Source organism: Aspergillus costaricaensis (assembly GCF_003184835.1).
Source record: "Aspergillus costaricaensis CBS 115574 unplaced genomic scaffold BO79scaffold_32, whole genome shotgun sequence".
Classification (NCBI taxonomy): Eukaryota; Fungi; Ascomycota; class Eurotiomycetes; order Eurotiales; family Aspergillaceae; genus Aspergillus; species Aspergillus costaricensis.
In genome coordinates, this window is record NW_020291832.1 from 114,831 (window position 1) to 136,824 (window position 21,994).

At 51.8% G+C, this 21,994-nt stretch overlaps 10 protein-coding genes across 10 annotated transcripts; 6 read left to right on the plus strand and 4 right to left on the minus strand.

The window, feature by feature from the left end:
* Positions 1-310: 310 nt before the first annotated feature.
* On the plus strand, positions 311-2,790 carry BO79DRAFT_201065 (Zn(II)2Cys6 transcription factor; the record flags this gene model as incomplete). Its single annotated transcript, XM_025681536.1, has 9 exons — positions 311-358; positions 410-437; positions 476-507; positions 559-662; positions 716-1,011; positions 1,063-1,493; positions 1,556-1,816; positions 1,876-2,238; positions 2,335-2,790. The coding sequence occupies 9 exons, from the start codon at positions 311-313 to the stop codon at positions 2,788-2,790; spliced, it is 2,019 nt and encodes a 672-aa protein (XP_025536178.1).
* Positions 2,791-3,145: 355 nt separating this feature from the next.
* BO79DRAFT_155944 (NAD(P)-dependent alcohol dehydrogenase) lies at positions 3,146-4,304 on the plus strand (the record flags this gene model as incomplete). Its single annotated transcript, XM_025678802.1, has 2 exons — positions 3,146-3,289; positions 3,354-4,304. The coding sequence occupies 2 exons, from the start codon at positions 3,146-3,148 to the stop codon at positions 4,302-4,304; spliced, it is 1,095 nt and encodes a 364-aa protein (XP_025536179.1).
* Positions 4,305-4,473: 169 nt separating this feature from the next.
* On the minus strand, positions 4,474-5,483 carry BO79DRAFT_273428 (uncharacterized protein; the record flags this gene model as incomplete). Its single annotated transcript, XM_025687509.1, has 2 exons — positions 4,474-5,124; positions 5,427-5,483. The coding sequence occupies 2 exons, from the start codon at positions 5,481-5,483 to the stop codon at positions 4,474-4,476; spliced, it is 708 nt and encodes a 235-aa protein (XP_025536180.1).
* Positions 5,484-6,851: 1,368 nt separating this feature from the next.
* BO79DRAFT_289858 (HECT domain protein) lies at positions 6,852-11,133 on the plus strand (the record flags this gene model as incomplete). The annotated part of the gene is made up of 3 exons (XM_025688824.1): positions 6,852-7,054; positions 7,109-10,811; positions 10,862-11,133. The coding sequence occupies 3 exons, from the start codon at positions 6,852-6,854 to the stop codon at positions 10,982-10,984; spliced, it is 4,029 nt and encodes a 1,342-aa protein (XP_025536181.1). The 3' UTR covers positions 10,985-11,133.
* A 379-nt stretch (positions 11,134-11,512) lies between these two features.
* On the plus strand, positions 11,513-12,970 carry BO79DRAFT_210854 (uncharacterized protein). Its single transcript, XM_025682901.1, has 5 exons — positions 11,513-11,688; positions 11,772-11,824; positions 11,887-12,231; positions 12,304-12,463; positions 12,521-12,970. The coding sequence occupies exons 2-5, from the start codon at positions 11,789-11,791 to the stop codon at positions 12,808-12,810; spliced, it is 831 nt and encodes a 276-aa protein (XP_025536182.1). The 5' UTR covers positions 11,513-11,688; positions 11,772-11,788; the 3' UTR covers positions 12,811-12,970.
* Positions 12,971-14,178: 1,208 nt separating this feature from the next.
* BO79DRAFT_179345 (uncharacterized protein) lies at positions 14,179-15,853 on the plus strand. The gene is made up of 2 exons (XM_025680029.1): positions 14,179-14,282; positions 14,357-15,853. The coding sequence occupies exons 1-2, from the start codon at positions 14,261-14,263 to the stop codon at positions 15,730-15,732; spliced, it is 1,398 nt and encodes a 465-aa protein (XP_025536183.1). The 5' UTR covers positions 14,179-14,260; the 3' UTR covers positions 15,733-15,853.
* Positions 15,854-16,136: 283 nt separating this feature from the next.
* Positions 16,137-16,941, plus strand: BO79DRAFT_201075 (uncharacterized protein; the record flags this gene model as incomplete). The annotated part of the gene is made up of 2 exons (XM_025681537.1): positions 16,137-16,277; positions 16,398-16,941. Exons 1-2 carry the CDS (start codon positions 16,189-16,191, stop codon positions 16,939-16,941), a joined length of 633 nt encoding a protein of 210 aa, XP_025536184.1. The 5' UTR covers positions 16,137-16,188.
* Positions 16,942-17,068: 127 nt separating this feature from the next.
* On the minus strand, positions 17,069-18,055 carry BO79DRAFT_273431 (uncharacterized protein; the record flags this gene model as incomplete). The annotated part of the gene is made up of 1 exon (XM_025687510.1): positions 17,069-18,055. A coding segment is annotated over one exon (987 nt), but the record flags the coding sequence as incomplete, so codon positions are not given.
* Positions 18,056-18,794: 739 nt separating this feature from the next.
* BO79DRAFT_156012 (glycoside hydrolase family 43 protein) lies at positions 18,795-19,856 on the minus strand (the record flags this gene model as incomplete). The annotated part of the gene is made up of 2 exons (XM_025678803.1): positions 18,795-19,095; positions 19,171-19,856. The coding sequence occupies 2 exons, from the start codon at positions 19,854-19,856 to the stop codon at positions 18,795-18,797; spliced, it is 987 nt and encodes a 328-aa protein (XP_025536186.1).
* A 312-nt stretch (positions 19,857-20,168) lies between these two features.
* On the minus strand, positions 20,169-21,937 carry BO79DRAFT_210858 (hydroxyacid-oxoacid transhydrogenase). Its single transcript, XM_025682902.1, has 3 exons — positions 21,388-21,937; positions 21,275-21,333; positions 20,169-21,228 (listed from the first exon to the last, which is right to left on the minus strand). Exons 1-3 carry the CDS (start codon positions 21,804-21,806, stop codon positions 20,222-20,224), a joined length of 1,485 nt encoding a protein of 494 aa, XP_025536187.1. The 5' UTR covers positions 21,807-21,937; the 3' UTR covers positions 20,169-20,221.
* Between the last annotated feature and the right edge of the window lie 57 nt (positions 21,938-21,994).

Sequence of the window (21,994 nt, forward strand, 5' to 3'; positions counted from 1 at the left end):
GAATGACCAGAGAACCGCATCTAGGAGTACATCATACTGATCTTCCAGGGCTATCCAAGACTATCCAAAAATTGACAGAGCGAGGGGCTCTTTGTACTAATGTGAGATATCAGGATAGACCCTTTTTGCTCGTCTTAAAGCATCAAAATAAGCTCTCAAAAACGGCGTCTTTGACATCTCTAGATCAGAAGCTAACTTGCTGGATCGATCCAGCGGGGCCTTCGGACGACTGCGGACCGACCACAACGATCACTAGAGCATAAGCCTTATGTTGATGTAAAAACATTCCTGCCACGAATTAATCACCAGCATGGCAAAACGGACGAGACTAAATTCAGAGACACGGGAGCTTCGGGCAGTAAGTGTACTACATTAGCAGGAAGCCTGTCGTTAGACTAATAACGAGTAGTGTGTAGAGTGCCGGGTAAGAGTGACCCGTCGTATACTAGAGGGCTATCGCATGTGGCTAATAAAGTACTGACATGCTTCAAGAGACGAAAGAGCAAGGTATGACCCCGAGAACAACCCGCATATTGTTAGCTATTTCTATACTGATAGTGTACTACCAAGTGTTCTGGAACCGCCCCATGCTCTTACTGCTCGAGGACTAGAAAACGATGTCTCTTCGAGAGTGTACCATCTCGGACACCGTTGACTCGCAAGTGAGTGTAGGCCCCTGTGTACCATAAGGAACATATTCTCAGTATGTACATAGGAACCTTGAAGAGAAGGAGCAGCTCTGTGAGAAGTTGATGACCCTTGTCCAGACTTTGGATCCCAACATCGACATCGAAGAAGCATTAAAATCACTGGCAGGGGCCGGGCAGGCGCATGATGATAATGAAACAAACCACAACAGCTTGCTAGGTGTAAGCCCTGGTGTGAAAAGTTCCACCCCATTAGAGAACTTTGAATGGAACGAGGGTCCAATGACCTCGTCTCATCCGCCAAACAAGTCTCTCGATGGAATGGCATCACTGCCAACCGAAGGGTCAGGATCCGGTTACTTAGGTAAGTAGCTTGAGGAACTTTCCATGAATGAGATTGATGGTGGCTTTTTAGGAAACTCATCTGGGTCATGTATACTGGAAACCATCTCAGATTTACTACCCGAGCATCCTGCTCCTTTGGTTACTCGAAGAGGGCAACACCCTGCAAACTCGACCAAATTAGCGAGTCCGCACATTCTGAGGAAACTTGATAACTCTATCCTCACGGACTCTCTATTTGAAGCCTATTTCGGGTGGTATAACAAATCATTTCCAATTCTACATGAAAAGACGTTCAGCGAGAAGTACCAGAACCGCCATCATACTCCACCTCACTCCACATGGCACTTGATCTTCTATATCGTTCTGGCAATCGGTGACTGGGTGATATCCGGTGGCTCCAAAGTAGAGGAGTCCAGATATTACATGGCTGCACGATCGCGTATGTCAATAAGTCTGCTGGAGTCGGGTGCACTTCTCACAGTCCAAGCGTTCCTCTTGATGGTTGGTCACCTTAATGCGCGTCAGTGTATATCGCAAGCATGTTTCAAGGCTAAATGGCACAGGGGAATTTTCTCCAAAAACGGGATCGACCAAATACCGGATACAACTTCATTGGAATAGCATATCGAATGGCTCTTGGACTGGGCCTCCATCGTGAACCAACGAGGGAATCGACGCACGACACCTTGAGTAGCGAAAGAAGAAGAGTAGTGTGGTGGATTGTTTACTCATTTGACAGCGGATTCAGTCTGACTACAGGAAGGCCCCTGATGTCGTCGGACTGTTTCATCGAAACCCAACTCCCTCGCAATATCGAAGACTCGGTAACTGATTTCATGCTAAAAGAAAGAGACGAAAGTTGTAGCTAACTGATCACCATCAGACTTACCCATTAGATTCCATAGTCCCACTCCCTATCGACAAACCAACTACATACTCCGCGATAATAGCACAGGCTCGATTATCACGCATCGGAAACACCGTATTCTGTAACGTGATAGCAGGTCCAAAGAAGGACTTAGATATGAAGACCCCACGATCACTCGATCATCAGCTCAAGGCCTGGAGACTCTCACTGCCGCTTTACTTTACGGCCCATGATGTCCCAACATGGTTCCGCGGACCTCGAGCAATAGTCAGCTGGAAGGAACAAAACCTGCGAATGATGCTATGGTGGGGAACTCAGCGTATATGCAGTTCTCCGTCAGACAGCGAAGAAGCCCGAAACATGTGCCACTATGCCGCCGTAGAGTGTATCCAGGATATCACTACCTTCTGTGTTGACTATCCGGATACGCTACATTTCGGCCTATGCTGGTACGCGACATACTTCCTCTTCCAGGCATCCGTCGTTCTCAGCATCTATCATCTCCGACCAAAGGAGCCGTTGGATAGAAGCTTGGCGGCGGCAAATCACGAGCTCTGGATATCTTCCATAGAGAGATCGCGTGACTGCCTAGCTAATTTGAGCCAGAAGAATCAAGCTGCAGCGCGGTGCTTGGAAGTGCTTGACCGGATTATGTATCAGTCACAAGCTAGCCCTACTGCAGTGGGGGAGCCTTCCTCGACAAGTGTCCCGGGCACGGCACAATTACCAATGGAGTATAATAGCACTGGCACGCGTCTCGACACACTTGCTGTTGACCCTTCCCTTCAGATGCTCTTTGATGCGACGTCATTTGATATGGATATCTTTGAAGGACTCGAGGGGTTTCCGAATACGAACGAAGTTGAATCGTTTGATTATGTTTCAGGAGCTGCACTGGTCGCTGACAATGCAGAGGATTGGCAAATGTGAATGGTTGGTTTTATGACACCCTTTAACAGGGAAGAGAAGTATCATATGAAAAACAAAGAAAAAGCAGAACAAGAATTACCAAAGCAGAGAGGATAATAACCTACTATCAGACTATCGGAGCACGGCCAGCCGCTGGATACCTGCCCCGACGGCGCTTCAACGAACGTCAGTCTTACCATCCACTTATCTGTCCTCGGCCGACAGAGCGCCGACACTTTATGGAAAGCATGTATATGAACATCTCAAGCGGGGTCATAAACTGCCAAGAGTGCCATTGATCAACAAATTGACAGACTCCAATCTATCTGGATACCACATTTCCCCCAGGTTTAAGACAGACACAAGTTAATATACCATGAACCCCAACCCATCCAACCCATCCTGCCTTCTCTACGGCCCACTCGACGCACGCTTTGAAGACCGTCCAATTCCCACCCTCGACAACAACCCCCACGACGTCCTCATCCGCATCGCATACACCGGCGTCTGCGGCAGCGATGTAAGCTCCATCCATCCCATTTTATCCCATACATTCCTCATATCATACTCACCCACACTATCAGGTCCACTTCTGGCTCCACGGCGGCATCCGCACATACGTCTCCTCCACTCACCCCCTAACAATGGGCCACGAAGCGTCTGGAATCATCCACGCCATCGGCACCGCCGTAACCACCCTCCAGCCCGGCGACAAAGTCTCCATCGAGCCAGGCTACCCCTGTCGACGCTGCACCTCCTGCAAAAGCGGACGCTACAACCTCTGCCCAGAGATGAAGTTCGCCGCGGACCCACCATTCGTGCACGGCACGCTGACCAAGTACTTCCGCGTCCCTGCAGACTTCTGCTACAAGGTGCCTGAGTGCATTAAGTTAGAGGAAGCGGTCTTGATTGAGCCGTTGACTGTGGCTGTTCACGCTGTGAGGCTTGCTGATGTGAGGCCTGGACAGAAGGTCGTGGTATTTGGCGCAGGCACTGTGGGGTTATTTTGTGCGGTAGTGGCGAGGGAGTTTGGGGCGAGTGTGGTGGTGTCTGTGGATGTGGTGGAGGGGAGGGTGGGATTTGCGAGGGGGTTTATTGGGGAGGGGGTGGGCAAGGGGGTGGTTATGGATAGGTATCTGGGGGTAGAAGGCAATGTTGAAAGGATACTGAACGAGGGTGGATTGAGGGATAATGGTGGTGCAGATGTCGTGATTGATGCGTCGGGGGCAGAGATGGCGGTGCAGACGGGGGTGTTTGTGCTGAAGAAGGGGGGCACGTATGTGCAGGCTGGGATGGGGAAGAGGATAATGGAGTTTCCAATTGCCGAGATGTGTGAGAAGGAGATTGTGGCGAAGGGGTGTTTTCGGTATGGAGCTGGGGATTTTGACTTGGGAGCGGATCTTGTGAGGAGGGGGAGGGTCGTGCTTCAGGGTTTGATATCGAGGGTATTTCCGTTTGAGGAGGCGACGGAGGCGTGGGAGGCTGCTAGACGGGGAGAGGGGATTAAGATGGTGATTCAGGGGCCTAGGTTATGATGGATGGCACTAAGTGATTGACTGCTGTGCAGTAGAGATCAAAGAGGCTGTATTTCGTCAAAGCTAAGCAGATCCAGATACACATGATGTCCGGACATCTCTGCGTTCACACAACGGTATGGTAAAACCCCCAATAGAAGAAAAACCCAGCCCAAGATAAAGCCCCCACCTACAAGGTAGGAATAGTGACACCATGATCCCAGGGATAGTCCATGCATTCATCCGTCGCATCCTCAAAAAAGTACGTGGCCGTGTATCCCGGCCACTCAGGGTCCAAATAGTGAGCATCGATTCTATCCAAACCCTCCAATTCCTCCTCCCTAGAGAAATACTCCGTCGAATGAATCTCAACATATCCCTCCACATGCGCAGGAATATAACATTTATGACTCCCCACCTGAAACAATTCACCACGTCCATCATTCATGAACCAAATATTCGTCTTGAACTGGTAGACCATTTGATAAAGGTGAACGGTCGTTTGCGCCGGGACCGTAAGCTCCACGGTGTGCGTCTCGCTTGTCGTCGTTTCTGTCTGTTGGAAGGTCTTGGATGATGCGTCGATATCGACACTCAGGCCTTCGAACGACATCCCCATGTTCGCGTTCAGAGTGTTCTCGCTGCCTTTGGTAACCTTGAGTTCACTGGTATACGACGCAGTGAATTTGCCGTCGCTGGCTCTGTCATTTCTCCATGATGTTATCAGCTCCCAATAGAATCCTTCAAAGTTGACATCTTTGAGGGAATATAAAGCTTGATCGCCCGGATCGAGGTAGTAGTTGGTCTTCTTGGTCCGTCCGACTAGTGGGCAGCTGTGGGGCTAGAACACGGAATATATTTCCATGCACGCTACATCGCCTGTTTATGGGTGAACCATAACGCCTTTAATGTGATATAGATTAAAAGACCCGTACGGCTGAAGAGGGGGGTCGTCTTGGTCTGCGCGTGTACGATGAATCGAGGAATAGGAGCCCGAAATATAGATTGAAAGTACTTAGTGCTGCAATATATGTGCATATTGTCACCCGCTCTTGTGTTATTTGGTCCACTGCCCGATTTGGATACATGCGTGGTTATCTCTAACTAGCGATATACGCAACAGAACAGATTAGCTGGCATTACTCCGTTGTATCGTGCAGCACTCGCTTGCATTAAGGTCATCAAGTCCAACACTGACATTACGAGGGGTCACCAACCCAGTCAAGTAGTGCAGAGGGCATCACAACATCATGGCGTTGGCTAGAACCTGGCAATGCCGGACTTTCAAACCAGCGTTGGAATTGGGATTGGAAGAGCGTAAGCCTCCACCTTTGATACTGAAACAACTTCCTACATCTTGAAGACGGTTGTACCATGCCTCCACATGCCTTGCCAAGAAGCTAGACCATATCTTCCGCAGATGAGGGGGGTAATAACGGGGCGAGCAATATAAATAGTGGCAAGATTGTTGACCAGAGCTAAAATAGCAGAGAAGTAGAATAATGAGTAGTCAATCCGCGATTGCTATCACGGTATCTAATGTCAATCGTCATGGAACAATTCAGGCTGTACCCTGGTCTTGGGCGATATAGTGGTAGCCACATTGTAATTGATCAATGCAGTCAGATATCATCGACTGTTACTTCTGACAGTCGTTGTAGCCTTGGTAGATACTGTTCTTACTTTAGTTGATGTTCATGGGAAGTGTCGCGATTTGAGTCGTGGCTGCATCAGAATGTGGGTTAACAGTTGAAAAGGTGTTCTCGACAGAAGCCTTTAAGATCATCTGTCGAAAGCATTGCACAGCATATTAATTCGGGATAATAAGCATCATCATGGGGTAGGACGCAGAAATCTAGGGGAAGATCGGTGGGGAATGTTTCTACAGGCATGGTCTAGCAGCCGAGACAGTTGAGAAATGCAGAGTACAGACTTGTGGAAATCAGGTGTTACACATCAGCACTGATTGCTGGCAGCGTGAACAACATTTTTAGCCCCGTCGAGACCCATGTAAGGATCTATAATGGACTTTCCACTTATCATACACCAGTCAAAGCGCGGACTTCTGCCGTAGAGATAGCTCCCTTGCTTCCCAAGATCTATCTTGTCCTCCGTAGGGCCGTGCATAGGCCGATCAATGCGGGATGGATATAAAAGGATATAACTACCAAGTAAAACCTTCTGGAATCCGGTGTACCACAGGAAAGTGTCACCATAGCTAATAATAACGAATGGTAGATCGGAGGGTACAAAGTAAGTACAAGTGAGAGCCTGTGATCACAAGCAACAAGACCGGACTATCCGAATTGGGACTGGCGTCTTACCTGGTGTTTCCACTGGCTGACTCATCACCCGAGCTGGTCTTGGCGCCTGAGGCCCCCCCCCCAAATGCTCGTGATATCAGCCTCGCAAGACCCCCAGACCCCAGAAATAACGAGTCACATAACCACCTTCGCCTCGAGTTTGACCCCTTTCTCCGCTGCGCAGACCTACAAATAGAGAGGGTGCTTTGTCAAGCCACTGTCTTTCCTCGATCGCTAGCTGCGGCATGCTCCGCAGTCTGTCAAGATGACCAGGCTCCGCGGAGCTTCCGTGAGCTCGTATGAGGTTTCGCATGGAGGCATCGACCGACCCCAGTTCCACCGCTCCAAGCTACCTCCGAACGCCCCCGACGTGATCGCTCAAAACACCGTGGACGTCTCGGACCCTGCGCAGGTTCTTTTATGGTGCAGAGATGAACGCCGTCGCCAGTTCAACCTCCTGGTCCGCAGGTAACGTCTATGACGCCGTGCGTGCGCTGGCCCCGCTGACGGGAACGCTTCTAGGTACAAGAATCAACTCCTCTACGGCTGTCAGGATCCCGGCTGTCAGACACCAACTTGCGCTAGCTATCGAAAACGCGTGACGGAGGGGCCATTTCGCCGGTATACTGAGCTGAGCGCCCGCACACTGGCTTGCTACTTGGCGAGCTTGGATAACGCGGAGGACGGTTTGTGTCGCAATCTCTCTCGGGTTCCTTATGAGCTTTCACCCCAGGAATATCAACGCCGATCGAAACGACGGAACCGCACCTTACCTTCAAATGAGCTACCGAGAGAACGTACCGAGTCACGGAGCGGGGACCATACTGGTGCGGATGGGGTGCTAAGGCCATCGACGGTTCGGAACGTACATTCTTCCAGCTTTAATGATCGAAATGGTCGAAGTTTGTCTCCATGTGTGGAATCCCAGGACCTGACGGCGGTTATACCGGAGGAGGCACCTGCAACACAACGAATGAAAGACCCGAAGTCGTTCACTCAGAACTTGTTCGATACCTTATCGCTGAGGATGATAGAATGGTTACCTCTACGCCGCTCTCCAAGTTCGCTCGGTCCGGATTCAGATCGCATAGACACCCGTCCCGAATCTCGATCACCAAAGCCGGATTCCGATGGAACACATCCATATTCGGATAAACCTAGGCCAAATCTAACCCGACAACGAACACCTCAACATACTCTGTCTGCAACTGCGGCTCCCCAAACCCCCTCATCGCGCCATGGGAATGGCCAGCTGGCTGCGCTGGAGTTGAAACTTCCTAACCAGCAGGTTAAGCGACTGTCGCTCACGGACGTGGACCAGTGGCGCCAGAACCCACGCACAAGTTTGGAGGAGAAATCATATCAGGAGCTGAAACCCGCCCGCAAGCTCACCGTGAACACACACGTCAATGGCGATGAAACACACAATGTACCTTCGCCACCCGCCCTACGGCATCGTCCGCAGAAGCATCGAGGGAGAACAGCAGACGGAAACTATCCCCTTCCGCAGGAGCAGCCGAAGAAAGAACGACGTGTTTCATGGGATGGAGCGAAGTATCTCAACAATGTCCTGCTCGACGAATTCGAGAAGCCCGAGCCTCAGAGCGACGAACAACCTCCTCCGGAGACAGAGTCTCCTAGTGCCCGGAAACCGAAGCGCCGGAGTTCGAGTCAGAACAAAGCCATTTCCAGCATCCAATCCCTATCACATTTGACGGACGAGATAATTGACGGCATGACGCAAATGATGATACTCTCTGAGGACGAGGCAGAGCTGTGGAAGGACGAGCTGACCTACATGGAATCCACCGGGAGCTTCGAGGAGTCAGAGTGGCGCTTTGCGACTCCCCGTCAGCGTGAAGTGTTTTCCTTCGTTTCACAGAGCGTTTTCTATGCACTGGGGAATACCAAGCAACTCCTTCTCTCATTCCGCCAGAAATCGGCCGGTCCGACTGGAATGAATGAGAACCGCTCTAAGCCCAAGCTTGACCTCCAACAATTACAACCATCGCTCCGTAAGCTACTCCGCATCTGCCCTCGGGATATTGTCTTTCACAGTCTCTGGAGCGCTACAGAGACACTATTCATCCCACCAAAAGAGCTTTCGATATCAGGGAAACTTCCCCGCCGTTCGTCTAGCAACTTGACGAACGCCGCATCCAGCGCACCGATCATTCGTCGATCCGATTCGGAGGGCAATGAGCACTTTACTGATGCCAATGCTGCTGATGTTGCTACACTCGCCATTTTTGCCCTGGCTAGCTCTCTTCCCGAGATAGATGCACCAACATGGCGAGCGATTCTCCAAATGCGTGCGGCCGGGGGCGTATCTTCGAGTTCGGACATGCAAAAGCTGTCGATACCCAGGGCCCGTCTTGTGGTAGAAACAACTGATATGCTTGAGCATGAGCTGGCCCTCCGGCTACTTGATCGCTTAGTACGCGCTCTCACCGCACGAATGGCGTTCCACGAAATATCAAAAGCGCGACAGGTGTACTCCCGTGACTTGCCAAAACAGCGTAAAAACAGCGTTCTGGATCTGATTGTGAACAATCTCAGCGAGCATTACGGGGCTATGACAGCGGCCATTGGCGACTCGGATCATACTCCCCCTCCTGGCGCGCCTGCTTTCATTGCTGAATGGCTTCGCACCCTTCTCCTCAAGGAATGGGATGGTAACCCGCAACTGTCGAAAAGCAGTTCGGCTGGAGGTGCCGTTCAGATTCTGTCATTGTTGTACAAGGAGCGCAGTCGTTTGGGCCTGGTACCCGAAGACTTCCACACCCCGTTTCTCTCCGACAGGTTGGAACCTTTGGACATGCCTGTGGAGTGGATGGGTCGCCTTCCGAACAACAAGACAATGCATCTATTGTCCTATCCTTTCCTTTTCCCTCCTTCAGCGTTGGTGATCTATTTCCGAGCTCTCAACTACGCGGCCATGTCCAAGTACTACGAAGCCGCTATGACTACGACGAGACACGTGACACAAACGGCCTTTGGCCCCATCCAGGTTCAGGATGATGTCGGGTTACTCGCACAGCTAAAGACGTCGATGTCTACATATCTGGTTCTGATGGTGCGGCGCGACAATATTCTTATGGATGCTCTCAATCAGCTCTGGCGCCGCGAAAGACGGGAGCTTATGCGGCCACTGAAGGTACAAATGGGTATGGATGAAGGTGAGGAGGGTCTTGACCACGGTGGTGTTCAGCAGGAATTCTTCCGAGTTCTGATGGCAGAGGCACTTGATCCGTCTTTTGGCATGTTCACGACGGACGCGCGGACGCGGATCTCATGGTTCCAGCCTTGTTCGTGGGAGCCTTTGTACAAGTTCGAGCTGCTTGGACTCCTTATGTCTCTGGCTGTGTATAATGGTCTCACGCTCCCGGTCAACTTCCCGACTGCCTTTTACCGCAAGCTACTCGGGCTCAAGGTGAAGCACCTAGAGCACATCCAGGACGGCTGGCCAGAACTCAGCAAGGGATTGGGAGATCTGCTTACATGGGAGGATGGAGATGTGGGCGACATATTTATGCGGACTTACGAATTTAGCTTCGAGGCCTTTGGGGCTGTAGAAACAGTCGACATGCAAAAGGTGGACAAAGATGCTCCCTGGCCTGTGTCGTCCACGCCATCCCGTGCCAGGAGCGGGTCGCGGTCCCTTGGGTACTCGCCTCCATGGTCGGAGGTCCGCCATTTTGCTGATCACGCCGACCTCAGCCCCCCGTCTTCGATGGCTGCAGAGACAGCGGGCTCATATGGGGAAGCCACAAAACCGATTGACACAGTTGTCCCAGCTCAGTCGCCAACACCTCCCGCCGACGAGGCCAGCTTGGTGACCAACAGCAACCGTGCCCAGTTCGTCAAGGACTACATCTTCTGGCTAACGGATAAGTCCGTCCGGCCTCAGTTCGAGGCGTTCGCTCAGGGGTTCTACACCTGCCTCGACCGGACGGCCCTCTCCATTTTCACACCGGAGGCTTTGAAGACTGTGGTAGAGGGAATCCAGACAATTGACATCCGAGAGTTGGAGCGCCACGCACGGTATGAGGGCGGGTTTGACCCCAGCCACCGGGTGATCAGGGACTTCTGGAGTGTTGTACGGCGGTACCCAGCCGAGAAGAAGGCGCAGCTGTTAGAGTTTGTCACTGCCAGCGATCGGGTACCGGTTAATGGGATTGCGAGCATCATGTTTGTGATTCAGAAGAACGGAGTAGGAGATGCTGTAAGTGATGTCGCCTTCAGTGTTGCAGAGCCAAGTACTAATTGTTGCAGCGCCTTCCCACGAGTCTGACCTGCTTCGGACGTCTCCTGTTGCCGGAATACTCCTCCCGTAGTGTCCTAGAGGAAAAGTTGAGCAAGGCGTTGGAGAACGCCCGGGGCTTTGGCGTTGCTTGATTTCGGGGACTGGTTTGGATGGTCTCGGTTTTTGGAATGGACATACCCTTTGCTGTATATGCCGTGCTTGACATACCCAATTCTACATAGATAGTATTAGTCCGATTGTGGCCGGTGCCACATCTGGCAAATGGACGAATTTATTTCCGGAGCGGTCGTTCTTCCCCAAGTTCGTTAGAAAGATTGTAGATGGTGATAATATTCGCCCGAGTTGCCTGGTGGATATAGTTAGTGGTCGGTCGGGCAAGTTTGCCGGGCAGCCCGTATTGAGGAACAACAGCCACAGCCAAGTTCGACTTCCCTTCGCTTTTCCCTCCCGGTCTATCTCTGGAAATACCATCGGAGATCAAATTGTCTCTTTCCTGTTTTCTCTCTGAAATCTTTGCTCTCCATGTGATCAGCCCGCTGACCGGACCCCTCGGGTCTGGGCAAGGAATCACTGCTTTGGATGGCCTTCGCCCCCCATTTGAGTCATGGCGATGGAGGGATTTGACCGGTTGGGCGACACGGTGTGCAGTGGTCCGCTTGGATTGGCAGACGACTTGGGACGGCCCTTCTTCGCGGGACCCATATAAACCGACCGTCTCTCCTCAACAGCCTTAAAAGAATCCCTCCAGGAAGAATATCGTGCACGGAGTCCCGTTTGACAGACGCTAAAGGACTGCAGCTTGCACCCTGTCCATCACCGAGCCCCGCTACCCCACGTTTGTGCTCCATTCTTCCCTTCCCTCGACTTCTCCGGCCCTTTCGCTCTTCTTCCTGCTAACTCGCCTCCCTCCGTCAACAGTCGCCGCAACCAACACAATGCCTCCCATTATCCACTGCGTCCGTCACGCCCAGGTACGCCTATATATCCGCAGCTTCTCTCCCCGATCGACGCGGTCGCTAACAATTTCTCTCAGGGCGAGCACAACCTCTGCGTCGCCAACCACGTCATCCCCGACCCCCTTCTCACCGATCTCGGCAACGAACAATGTCGTAAACTCCGCGATAGCTTTCCTCGCCACACTCAGGTCGACCTTGTCACAGCCTCCCCGCTCCGTCGCACTATCTACACGGCCCTGCAGAGTTTCGAGCCCGTGTTCCAGTCACACCCAGATATGAAGATGATCGCTCTTCCTGATGCCCAGGAGACGAGTGATGTGGCTTGCGACACGGGAAGCGACCCGGAGGTACTACGCAAGGAGATGGAGGAGAAGAACGTCCCGATTGATTTGGGGTTGGTGCATGATGGTTGGAACAACAAGGTGGGTTGTTATTCTATTCCAAGTGGCGATAGGTTCGGTTCAGCTGACCAGTGGCCTGGTACAACCATATAGCAAGGCAAATATGCACCTACTCACAAGGCCATCAAGGAGCGGGCGCGGGCAGCCCGCCGCTGGCTGAAGGCGAGACCGGAGAAGGAGATTGTGATTGTCACCCACGGAGGTTTCCTGCATTACTTCACCGAGGATTGGGAGGATAGCAGCCAGTACCAGGGTATGTCTTTGAAATACCGCATGTGTCAAGTGTAGACAAAGGCTCATGATGAAATAGGAACCGGATGGGTCAACACCGAGTACCGGACGTACGAGTTCACAAAGGAAGTCCACACAGATGACCTCGAGGGATATGAGCTGGACGGAGACAATGCATCTCTGGTGGAGACGGTTGAATCGCGTGAGCGACGCGGGAAGTCTGGACCTATGCCAGACCGCGAGCAGCAGAAGACACTGTACGAGAAAGGTACTCAGGGATGGGACGACCAAGGCTTGCAGCTGAGTATTGCAGAGCGGGAGGCGGCCAAGGTGCCGGAAGGTACAGAGGTGAATGGTGTTCGAGTATAGATTCCCTTGTTGCCAGTTCTTTGTAGAGTATAGAGCGTGATGTGGAGATGCCGATATACAGGTTTAGATCAAAGATCTGAAGCATTGGCTTATGAGTTGACCACATTGCTCTTTGTCTTGCTTTTTTTTACCCATGATGTTGGAACAATGATTGTTGTCAGAAGCTGCACAATGAAGTGCATAGGTAATCGACTGCAGGTAGATCTATAAGAATGGTGATCGCATAGCTTTCATTCGAATGAATGGATGGCCTTTCAAAGACAATTTGATTCTTCTAATGATGTACAGAGCTTGTATCTCAAAGACATGCCGTGTCTTCTGTGGCATCGACATTAATCCACCGACATGCTTACTGACCATACTGGCTGCCATATCTTATTGATACGCCTCCCTCGAATTCTCCGAACCCAATAGTAGTGATCACTGATCCATCTCCAGACAACATCGAAGCGCATCACCGGTTAACCAGCACTATGTTTCTATGGGTCTCTCACAGTCATGCATAGAGCAATCTTGTTGCAAGCTCACGTTCAAAACATGCGTGTCGACCACATACGGCTCCACGTCACACCACAAAACCTAAACAACAAACAATTGGTATCTGCATCCAAACCTCTAGATTCCGAAGCATCATACTAATAGCCAAGAGCATTCGATGACTGCCCACGCGTCACCATACAGAGGTACGTCAGCGTTATCCGCTTGGCTAACGGACTCCAGGCCCCCAGCATGGACTCGCACCTCATCGTGGTGCTGGGGTCTAGTAGTCTGTGTTATACAGGCGAAGCAAAGACGAGTCCCATTGATGGTTGAGTATGGTTGTCTAAAGTGGATTGCTGTGCCTTGCTTGCTTGCTTGCTCCCGGGCCCATATAGCAATTCAGATGATTGATGTTGGATAGATATTCTGCATATCAAGGCATGAAAAATATCTGCCTGCAAGGCTTACTCTTTTCTTTTGCGAGAGAAGCTCGAAAGAGGCAGTGCGACTTGACCGACTAAGAGATAGTCCGGAGATCGGCAGCTTCGTCACCACCGGAGATCCTTCATGATTGGGACCCTTGAATGGGGTCTGCATACCATATGAAACTGCAAACCATCCGATGATGGCTGCCTACAGTACACTCCATTACTGCTGGGTACGCTGATCGCTGGTACTTTTCCGTACCGCCATGGATCTTCCCAGCTAAATTGCCTGCCAAGGCACATGGCAATACCGGGCGGTACCTGGGCGAGGGTGTTATTTATAGCGGTGGGGCAGTGCCCCGTACTTGTTCCGCTGCCTGAGGCCACACTAGGCCTCATCCTCGACGTCTTTCTTTCTTCTTTGGATCGCCCTTTCTTTCGTGCATCTCGCCTCGCATTTCTTATAAGACGAACCCAATGGCATTCGGACCACGGGTCGCGCAGAGATTCCCGTTGAATTAATCCATCCCGGCCCAGATCTAAAAATGCTAGACGAGAACCTTCCCAGTATGTCTCCCTTTCTTAGCATTACTCCCTGACTCCACTCCTCCCTGCTTGACGTCGCTTGCTAACCCGAGCAGCCTTCTATCTCAAGCACAACAAGCAATCCAAGCTTTGGAGCATCTATCTCTGCCAGCACGGAAACGATCCGGAACCTGTCTACTCCCTCCGCTACCCGGATCCTTCCTCCCCCTCCTCACAGAACCGCTATGCCTCCGCCCTCTACGACCCCTACGTCTCCGACATCCTCTTCGGCGAGGTCCTGATCATCCCGGAATGGACTCAACCTAGTCTCTCTGCGGAGGCCATCCGCCAGAATGGCGGCGTTCCGCCTCCGCCAGAACCTATTCTTCCTTCCCGCTTCACCATCAACCTCTACAACCCCGACCAGCAAGTGACGGTGCACTTCAAGCCCAAAACCTGGAACAGCCCTGCGACATGGACCTTCGAGATGCCCCAGCACAGCTTCCGACAGCCCTCCGCATCTACCCTCGACCGCACCCACCCTGACCCGGCTTCTGCTGATACCACCCCGAAACTGCGCTTCACCTGGCGCAAGGATAGCAAGCTGTCCAAAGACCTGACTTGTCTCCTGTCTGGCAAGACGACCACAATTCCGGAATCCAAGACGAAAAGCAAAGAGCCTGATATCACCGTATCCATCTTCAAGGGACTCCGCGAACTCACCCTCTACGAACCGAATCTCTACCGCGTGGAAATGGAAGACTTCAAAGGCCTCGAAGTCGTTCTCCTCCTTGGCGCAATTACTATCCGCGACGTATACTTTACTTCAATGAAAGACGCATTCCACGTCACCAAACCCGCCCACATGACGAGTACACCCTCCCCGACAAAGACAAACTCCAAGCCCCTCCCCTCTGTCCCAGCAGCATCAGGGGCATTAAACGCTGTCCAACCAAGGCCCGAGCCCCAACCGCAACCTCAACCACAAACGCAACCACCACAACAGCCGCCCGCTAAATCGAACCGCCAACGCGAAGAAGAGCGACGCACCCAGCAACTGCTCGAAGAAGAGGAAAAGGCGCGTCGCAGACGCAAGGCAGAGCGACAAGCGGAAATCGATCGGGAAACTCGCCGTCTCCAGATGCTCTACGGACAAGAAGAAGACCAAGTACGCAGACACAGACAGACGCCATCGCTGCCCCCTCGTCCCCAGCAGCCCGGACAAACCCTCCCCTTACGACCGGCTAACCAGCTCCATTACTCTTATCCTTATCAAGACGGTCGTCAACGGCCACAGGCAGGCCCGTACATGACTGCTCCGGGCTTGGATCCGCGACGCCAATCAGCCGTGAGATTTGCCTTGCCAGCGGAGACACCGGGACCGGCGGCATCGTCACCGGCATTACAGCCTAAGAAAAGTAGTTTCTTTCGATTACGACGTTCATCAGCTGATGAGGCGAAGCTGAGCAAGAAAAGGAGTTCGATGTTTTAGTTATGATTTTCTTCCTGTACATGTTTTTGATACCCAGCTTGCATTTCTTCTTGTACATAGATTTGTCCTTTTTTGCTCGGACTTCGCTTCTTTCAGTCAATATTAACTTCGATAGGTACGGGTGATGGAATTCAGTAACATTGTATTCATTTTCAATAAAGAATACCCTATTGTAGTAGCCACACAAGCTGCAGTAAAGTAGGAATGCCTCAACCATCAATCAATTCACCATAAAATACACAAAATACCAACTCCATGGTAAGCATATCAAACCGAGATCTAGTGACAAACCCGAACAAAGCTGGCGGCTACTCCCCAGCCTAAGATGACAAGGGTGTACCCATGTGATATCAAACCTTCCACAAAACCTAGTAGTTAGTACCTGAATGAAAACCTACCCACCTCTCAACCAACAACCCACCCCCCACCATCTCCCCTTTCATACACTCCAAACTAATGAAATCATCCAACAAACCCCGCCTCTACATCTCCCTCCACGCCCGCGGAGGCGGAATCCGTCCCAAGATGCCCGACAAAGAAGATACGTGAGTAGCCCAGCCCCAACACAATCCCTCCCTACCCTACTTACCCTACCCTCATCTCCTCCCCTACCCCCAACTACCCCAAACACATACATAAAACAAATAATTAATTAAATTATATAGGTATCACTGGTCCCTAACCATCCTCCCCAAACACAAGCACCTCTCCCCAAAAACCAAACCTATGGTCGTTGGAACGACCTACCACGTCCGCGACCTCCCCACCCCCATCCCCAGCACCACCGGCACAAGCACGGACATGATCTTCAAATGGACCTACGACGAGCGCAGTACCACACTCGACACGATGGTTCTTGTACGGATATTTATTGGGAAGGTGGTGGATCGGGAGAGGTTGGTTGAGATATTGAGGGGGGTTCCGGTTCCTGGTGGGGGAGGAGAGGGGGTAGAGGTAGAGGGAGAGGAAGGGTGGAATTGTGTTTCTTGGGTGAGGGGGGCCATAGAGAGAATTAGGGATGATGAGAATGAGGTTCTGGGAAAGGGGAGTGTGTTGGAGTGGAGGGTTGTTAGGGATGCGGCGATGGGGTTTGCGGGGAGGAAGATGGGGGAGGGGTGGTTTAGGAGTGATGGACCGGGTGGGAATGGGGATGGAGATGGGGGTAGGGTTGCGGTGTGGGATTTGGTGGGGGGGAGGGAAGTGGCTTAGGTTCTTAGGGTATATTGTCTATGTTCTGGGGATTATGTATTCGTCTAGATGGAAAGGAGTTTTATTTCATTGCTAGCCATTGCAGTTCTGCTTGTTCAGATTGACATTCCAACCAACTAAGTATATCCTACGTACTAGCACACTCAACCGGAGAATACCTCCACTTCTTACTAGCCAACGCCGCAACCAAATCATGATGAAGCATGGGCGTCTCGTCCGGGTCCTGCGGATCCTCATATTCCAATTCCATAGCCTCACATTTGGCCTCTAGCCCCCGTTCCATCGGCGGCCAGTAGCGTAGCGACTCATCCATGTCCCGCTGAACCTGCCTCATCTTCCTCAATTCCATGAGAATCTCACACAGGAACCGATAAGACCTGCGATGACACAGATCACGCTTAAGACCCTCCTCGCCATGTCTACTAGCATCATGATCCAGTATCTTCATGAACCTATCAAACGGAGGCTGCAACTCCTTCGGCTCAACATACGAGTAATTCGTACTATCCAATCCCATCCCCCTCGCCAGATAAACCAGCATATCATAATAAGGGTCCGGAATATCCACCACAGCCAGATTCCACGCGCAGAACAGCACAAGATTCTCCACGTATCTCGCCGGCACGGGCATCTTCACAGGGTAGTAATTCTCCTGCGGCATATCGCGCACCTTGACAATACGCCCCACCGGTAGACGTCTATCCGAAGTGAGCATGTAATACTGGTCATTCTTGCCCGGATTATCTAACGGAGGGTCAGGGAAACTCGGACATCGACTACTCTTCTTGTGAAGATGAATCTCTTGCACCCCGAACACTCCGTACTCGAAGCAGTATTCGCCCGGCGTGAGGGTTTTTCTTTCCTCGGGCGTGCGTGCGGAATAGGGCTTTCCGGTGTGGAAGGTACAGCTCAACACATGCGCGGCTAGTTGGATGTCTTTGTCGCGGACTACCCAGCCTGGTGTGTCCCATTTATCTTTGATGCCCATCATGAGATGCACGCCTTGGCCCCAGATGAAGTTGGGGATCTTGGCTTCGTCGAGTACTTTGCTCACCTCGATTTCGATTCGTGTGTTGCCCTCGAGGGGGTATTTGATTTCGGTTGTGGACATGCTGGCAGAGGTTGAGGATTGAGCTAACTAAGGTCTGGGGACTGGGTTTTGGTAGAGGATTGCCGGTGTAGGATGCATTGGGTTTATATACTGGTCGTCTGAGTTTGCTGGGTATATGTAGCTTCCGCGAGTTGCACAGCAAAGTAAGGAATGTTCCTGGGATTTGTTCAGCTTTGAATCTTCTGGTTACTATCGTGAGTAGACTCACAGGCTGGTTTGACTGAATCGCGTCGCGTAACGGATAAACGGACGGAGATTGCCTGTGATCGATATCATTCCGGAAAGTAGGTCGAGGCTAGGATAGTGTGGAGACGCACCTTGTTTGTAGAGGCATTCACCGGAGCTAGGCACTTCACCGGATCATTAGCTGCCTGTGCCTGAACTTCGGCCTTCCTTGTCTGACTCTTTCTCTTGAGGACCCTTGGACGATCTCAAGGATCTGAACCTATATGCTGATATCTTAAATTGTCTTTTCCTTTTGCATGGTGCATCACTTAGAAGGTATGTCGCCATGATGTTTAAATAAATAGGACCTCATACAAATTCTGTTAAAGAGAGATCAGTTATAACAACAATTCGTATTTCGAGTGACACATGATTTGAATGCTTTCCTTCTGTGCTCACTTTCATGGACCATTGCGGATATTTCTCTGCTTCAAGTGAGTTTTGGATCTCCTAAATATATTCCTCGCCATAAGAAATCTTTCTATCGTATCGACAACACTCTGTCAGTAGTGATAAACTAAGATAACGTCCTCCCCTCAACACCATCCACCGTGATATTAACCGGCAATATCTCCCCATCCTCATCAAAATACATCCGATCTATACAAACCACGCGATGATCCCGAGCCGTATCATTAACATACCGACGATGATAAACAATATAATAATCCTGTCCATCAGGCGTAAACACACTATTATGCCCCGTGCTCGTACCCACCACATCATTCCCCTGAAGAATCTTCTTTGGCGTACTCGAGAACGGCCCCGTCGGAGAATCAGCCGTGACATAACTGACTCCGTAAGAATTATCACCCCATCTATCCCAGCAACGAAGCTGCGTTAGCAAGCCCTTTTCATCCAAGAACACAGAAACCTAAGAAGGATCAACTCACCCCCCAACCGAAAACATATAATAATAAACCCCATTCCTCTTCAACATCCACGGCCCCTCCACATACCCCTCCGGAGTAATCTCCAAATAATCCCCCTTCAAACTAACCATATCCTCCCCCAACTCCACAACAACCGCATGACTCCACCCCCCAAAATACAACCAATTCCGACCATCATCATCCTGGAAGATCTGCGCATCGATTGCCTCTGCTCCATACACCGTGCCATTGACTAGTGGCTCACCGAGGACGTCTTCATAAGGACCCTCTGGCTTCCCCGTGGTTGATTTCGCAACACCGATACCGGTTCCATCACCAACGGAGAAATACATGAAATAGTCATATTCTTCTGCTGCTGCTGCTGCTGCTGCGTTGGCGGAGGAGCGGAGCTTCCGGCCCACGGACGGGGCCCAAGCGGCACGGTTCGTCGACCAAGGGATATTCGTGATGTTTAGGATGGTGGGGTGTTTGGTCCAAGTGAGGAGATCTGGGGAGCTGAAGGCGTCGAAGAAGGTTTGTTCGCTGTAGTAGGCTGAGTAGGTTGGGTAGATCCAGTACTGGGCGTTGAAGAGACGTGCTTCTGGGTCGGCGTACCAGCCTGGGAAGACGGGGTTGCCGGCTTTGATGACTGATGAGGTTGTGGTGGTGAGGAGGTTTTGTGGGAGGGGCTGTTTGGGGTGGGACATGGTGAGGGGGAAAAGGAAGGGGAGGATGGAGAGGTAGGTGGATGGGTTGTAGTGGTGTTTCATGGTGAGGGTGGGTGGATGGCATGAGGGGGCAGAGGGCGTGTCGAAGAGATGGAAATGGAGACGAGGTTGGGTATATAAGCAGGAAGGGGCGAGGATCGCTGCAGGAATGCGGGTGAGAATGCGGGGATGCGATACGCTTCATGACAAGGTCGGCTGATTGGACTAGTGGCTTGGTTCAGTTGAATATCGACAATCTCAAGGGACGCTGGCAGGGAAGCTGCAGGGTTAGTGCACTTGGCATCTGATCACTGTCATTTAAACCATCATGCAATTTCAGACTATTGGCTATGTACACACTTTAGCTAATACTCCAGTGACTCTTCGAGCAATCCCCGCAGCTCGGCCCTCTCTGCCTCCAACTCCTTGTTCAGCGTCGGTGCAAGTGCCAGCACTCGCTGCTGTGGAATCGTGCCCTCCACCAGGGAGTCGATGTCACCGGCCTTGAAGCCTAGATCCTTCAAGCCCCGTGGCTGATCGCCCAGCCGGACCAGGAAGTTGGCCAGTGCCTCACCCAAGACTTCACCAGCGCTTTCGCGCTTGACATTCGAGATGTCAACCCCAAACGCCTCCGCGGCCGCCAGATGCCGGTCTGGGTTGGAGGCAGCTGTGAATCGGAAAACAGCCGGCGCGGTCACTGCCACCGACACACCGTGGGGAATGATTGGGTGGTCCACAGAGTAACCTGCATGCTTATAGCCCGGGTTCTGGCTGGAAATAGGATAGCTCATGCCGTGGCAGAGATGAACGCCTGCGTTTCCGAACCCAACACCAGCCAGCGTAGCGGCCAGAAGCATCTGGGACTGCGCCTCAAAGTCGTCGGGATCCTTAACCGCCCGGGGGAGATACTTAACAGTACTCTTCAGCGCCTGCAGAGAGAAGATGTCGGAGATAGGGTTCGCACCCTGGTACGCGGGGCGGTTGATGGGATTAGTCGGACGAGGTGTCCGTTCATTGTACGGGATCGCCGTCCACGACTCCAGCGAGTGACAGAGCACATCCAAACCAGAGGAAGCATGAACCGCCGACGGCATGGTCCGTGTGTTGATCGGATCACAGATACCCAGAGTCGGCTTCAGATTCCGATGGGCAATACCAGTCTTGGCCTTCTTGGACACCAGGTCAAAGATGGCAGTTCCTGTAGTCTCCGAACCGGTACCTGCTGTGGTCGGCACAGCCACCAGAGGCTTCAGCGGCCGGTTAACAGGCAAACCCTTGCCCAGTGGCGCATTGACGAAGTCGAGGAAATCGGCATCGGGAAAGACGGTGTAGAGATTCATCAATTTGGCGGTGTCAATGACCGATCCACCGCCTGGGCCGTTAGCCGGATCAAGGGATGACCTGGGGACGATACTCACCTACGGCGAGGAAAGCGTCCGGGTTGTAAGGCTTGGCAAATGCAATTGCTTCCTTAACACTGTTATCATTAGCATTTAGCAATTGATGAAAGGCAATGCAATGGGAGACGAACGAGCTATCCTTGGGTTCAATCCGGACCTTGTCAAAGACGGTGAACTCAATCCCCTCACGCGATAGACCTTCCACCGCCTGTTTCATGGCATCCAGCTTGGCGACATTTTCGTCCGTCACAATGCACACCCGCTTTGCCTTCATGTTGGCAAAGTCCATGCCAACTTCTTTCGTGGCTCCAGGTCCAAAACGAATGCTGGAGGCGGCCATTTCAAACGCGTATTCCTTTTGACGGGAGGGGTCGACCGGGGTGGCCATATGACGACGCACATGGTCGGATAGTGTGGGGGAGCGATGGTGATGATGGTGATTGGGATTGGAATGACAGGGACATGATGGAGGATGAGTGTATTGGACGGTACGCAGCAGATTGCGGGCTCTACTGGCGGCCGAAGGGGCGACGCGAACGGCGCTGACCATAATGCGGGGTTGTAGACAGGCAAGAGGTGAGTGGAGAGGTATAGAGCAGAAGAGAAGCGATTGAAGTCCAAGTAAAGACCAGTAATTGAAGAGAAGATGAAGAGGGAAGAGGGACGAAGAAGAAAGAAGAGTAAGACACAGGGAGAGAACAGGAGGTAAAAGAAGCAGCCGAGGAGCAAAGCTGGAGA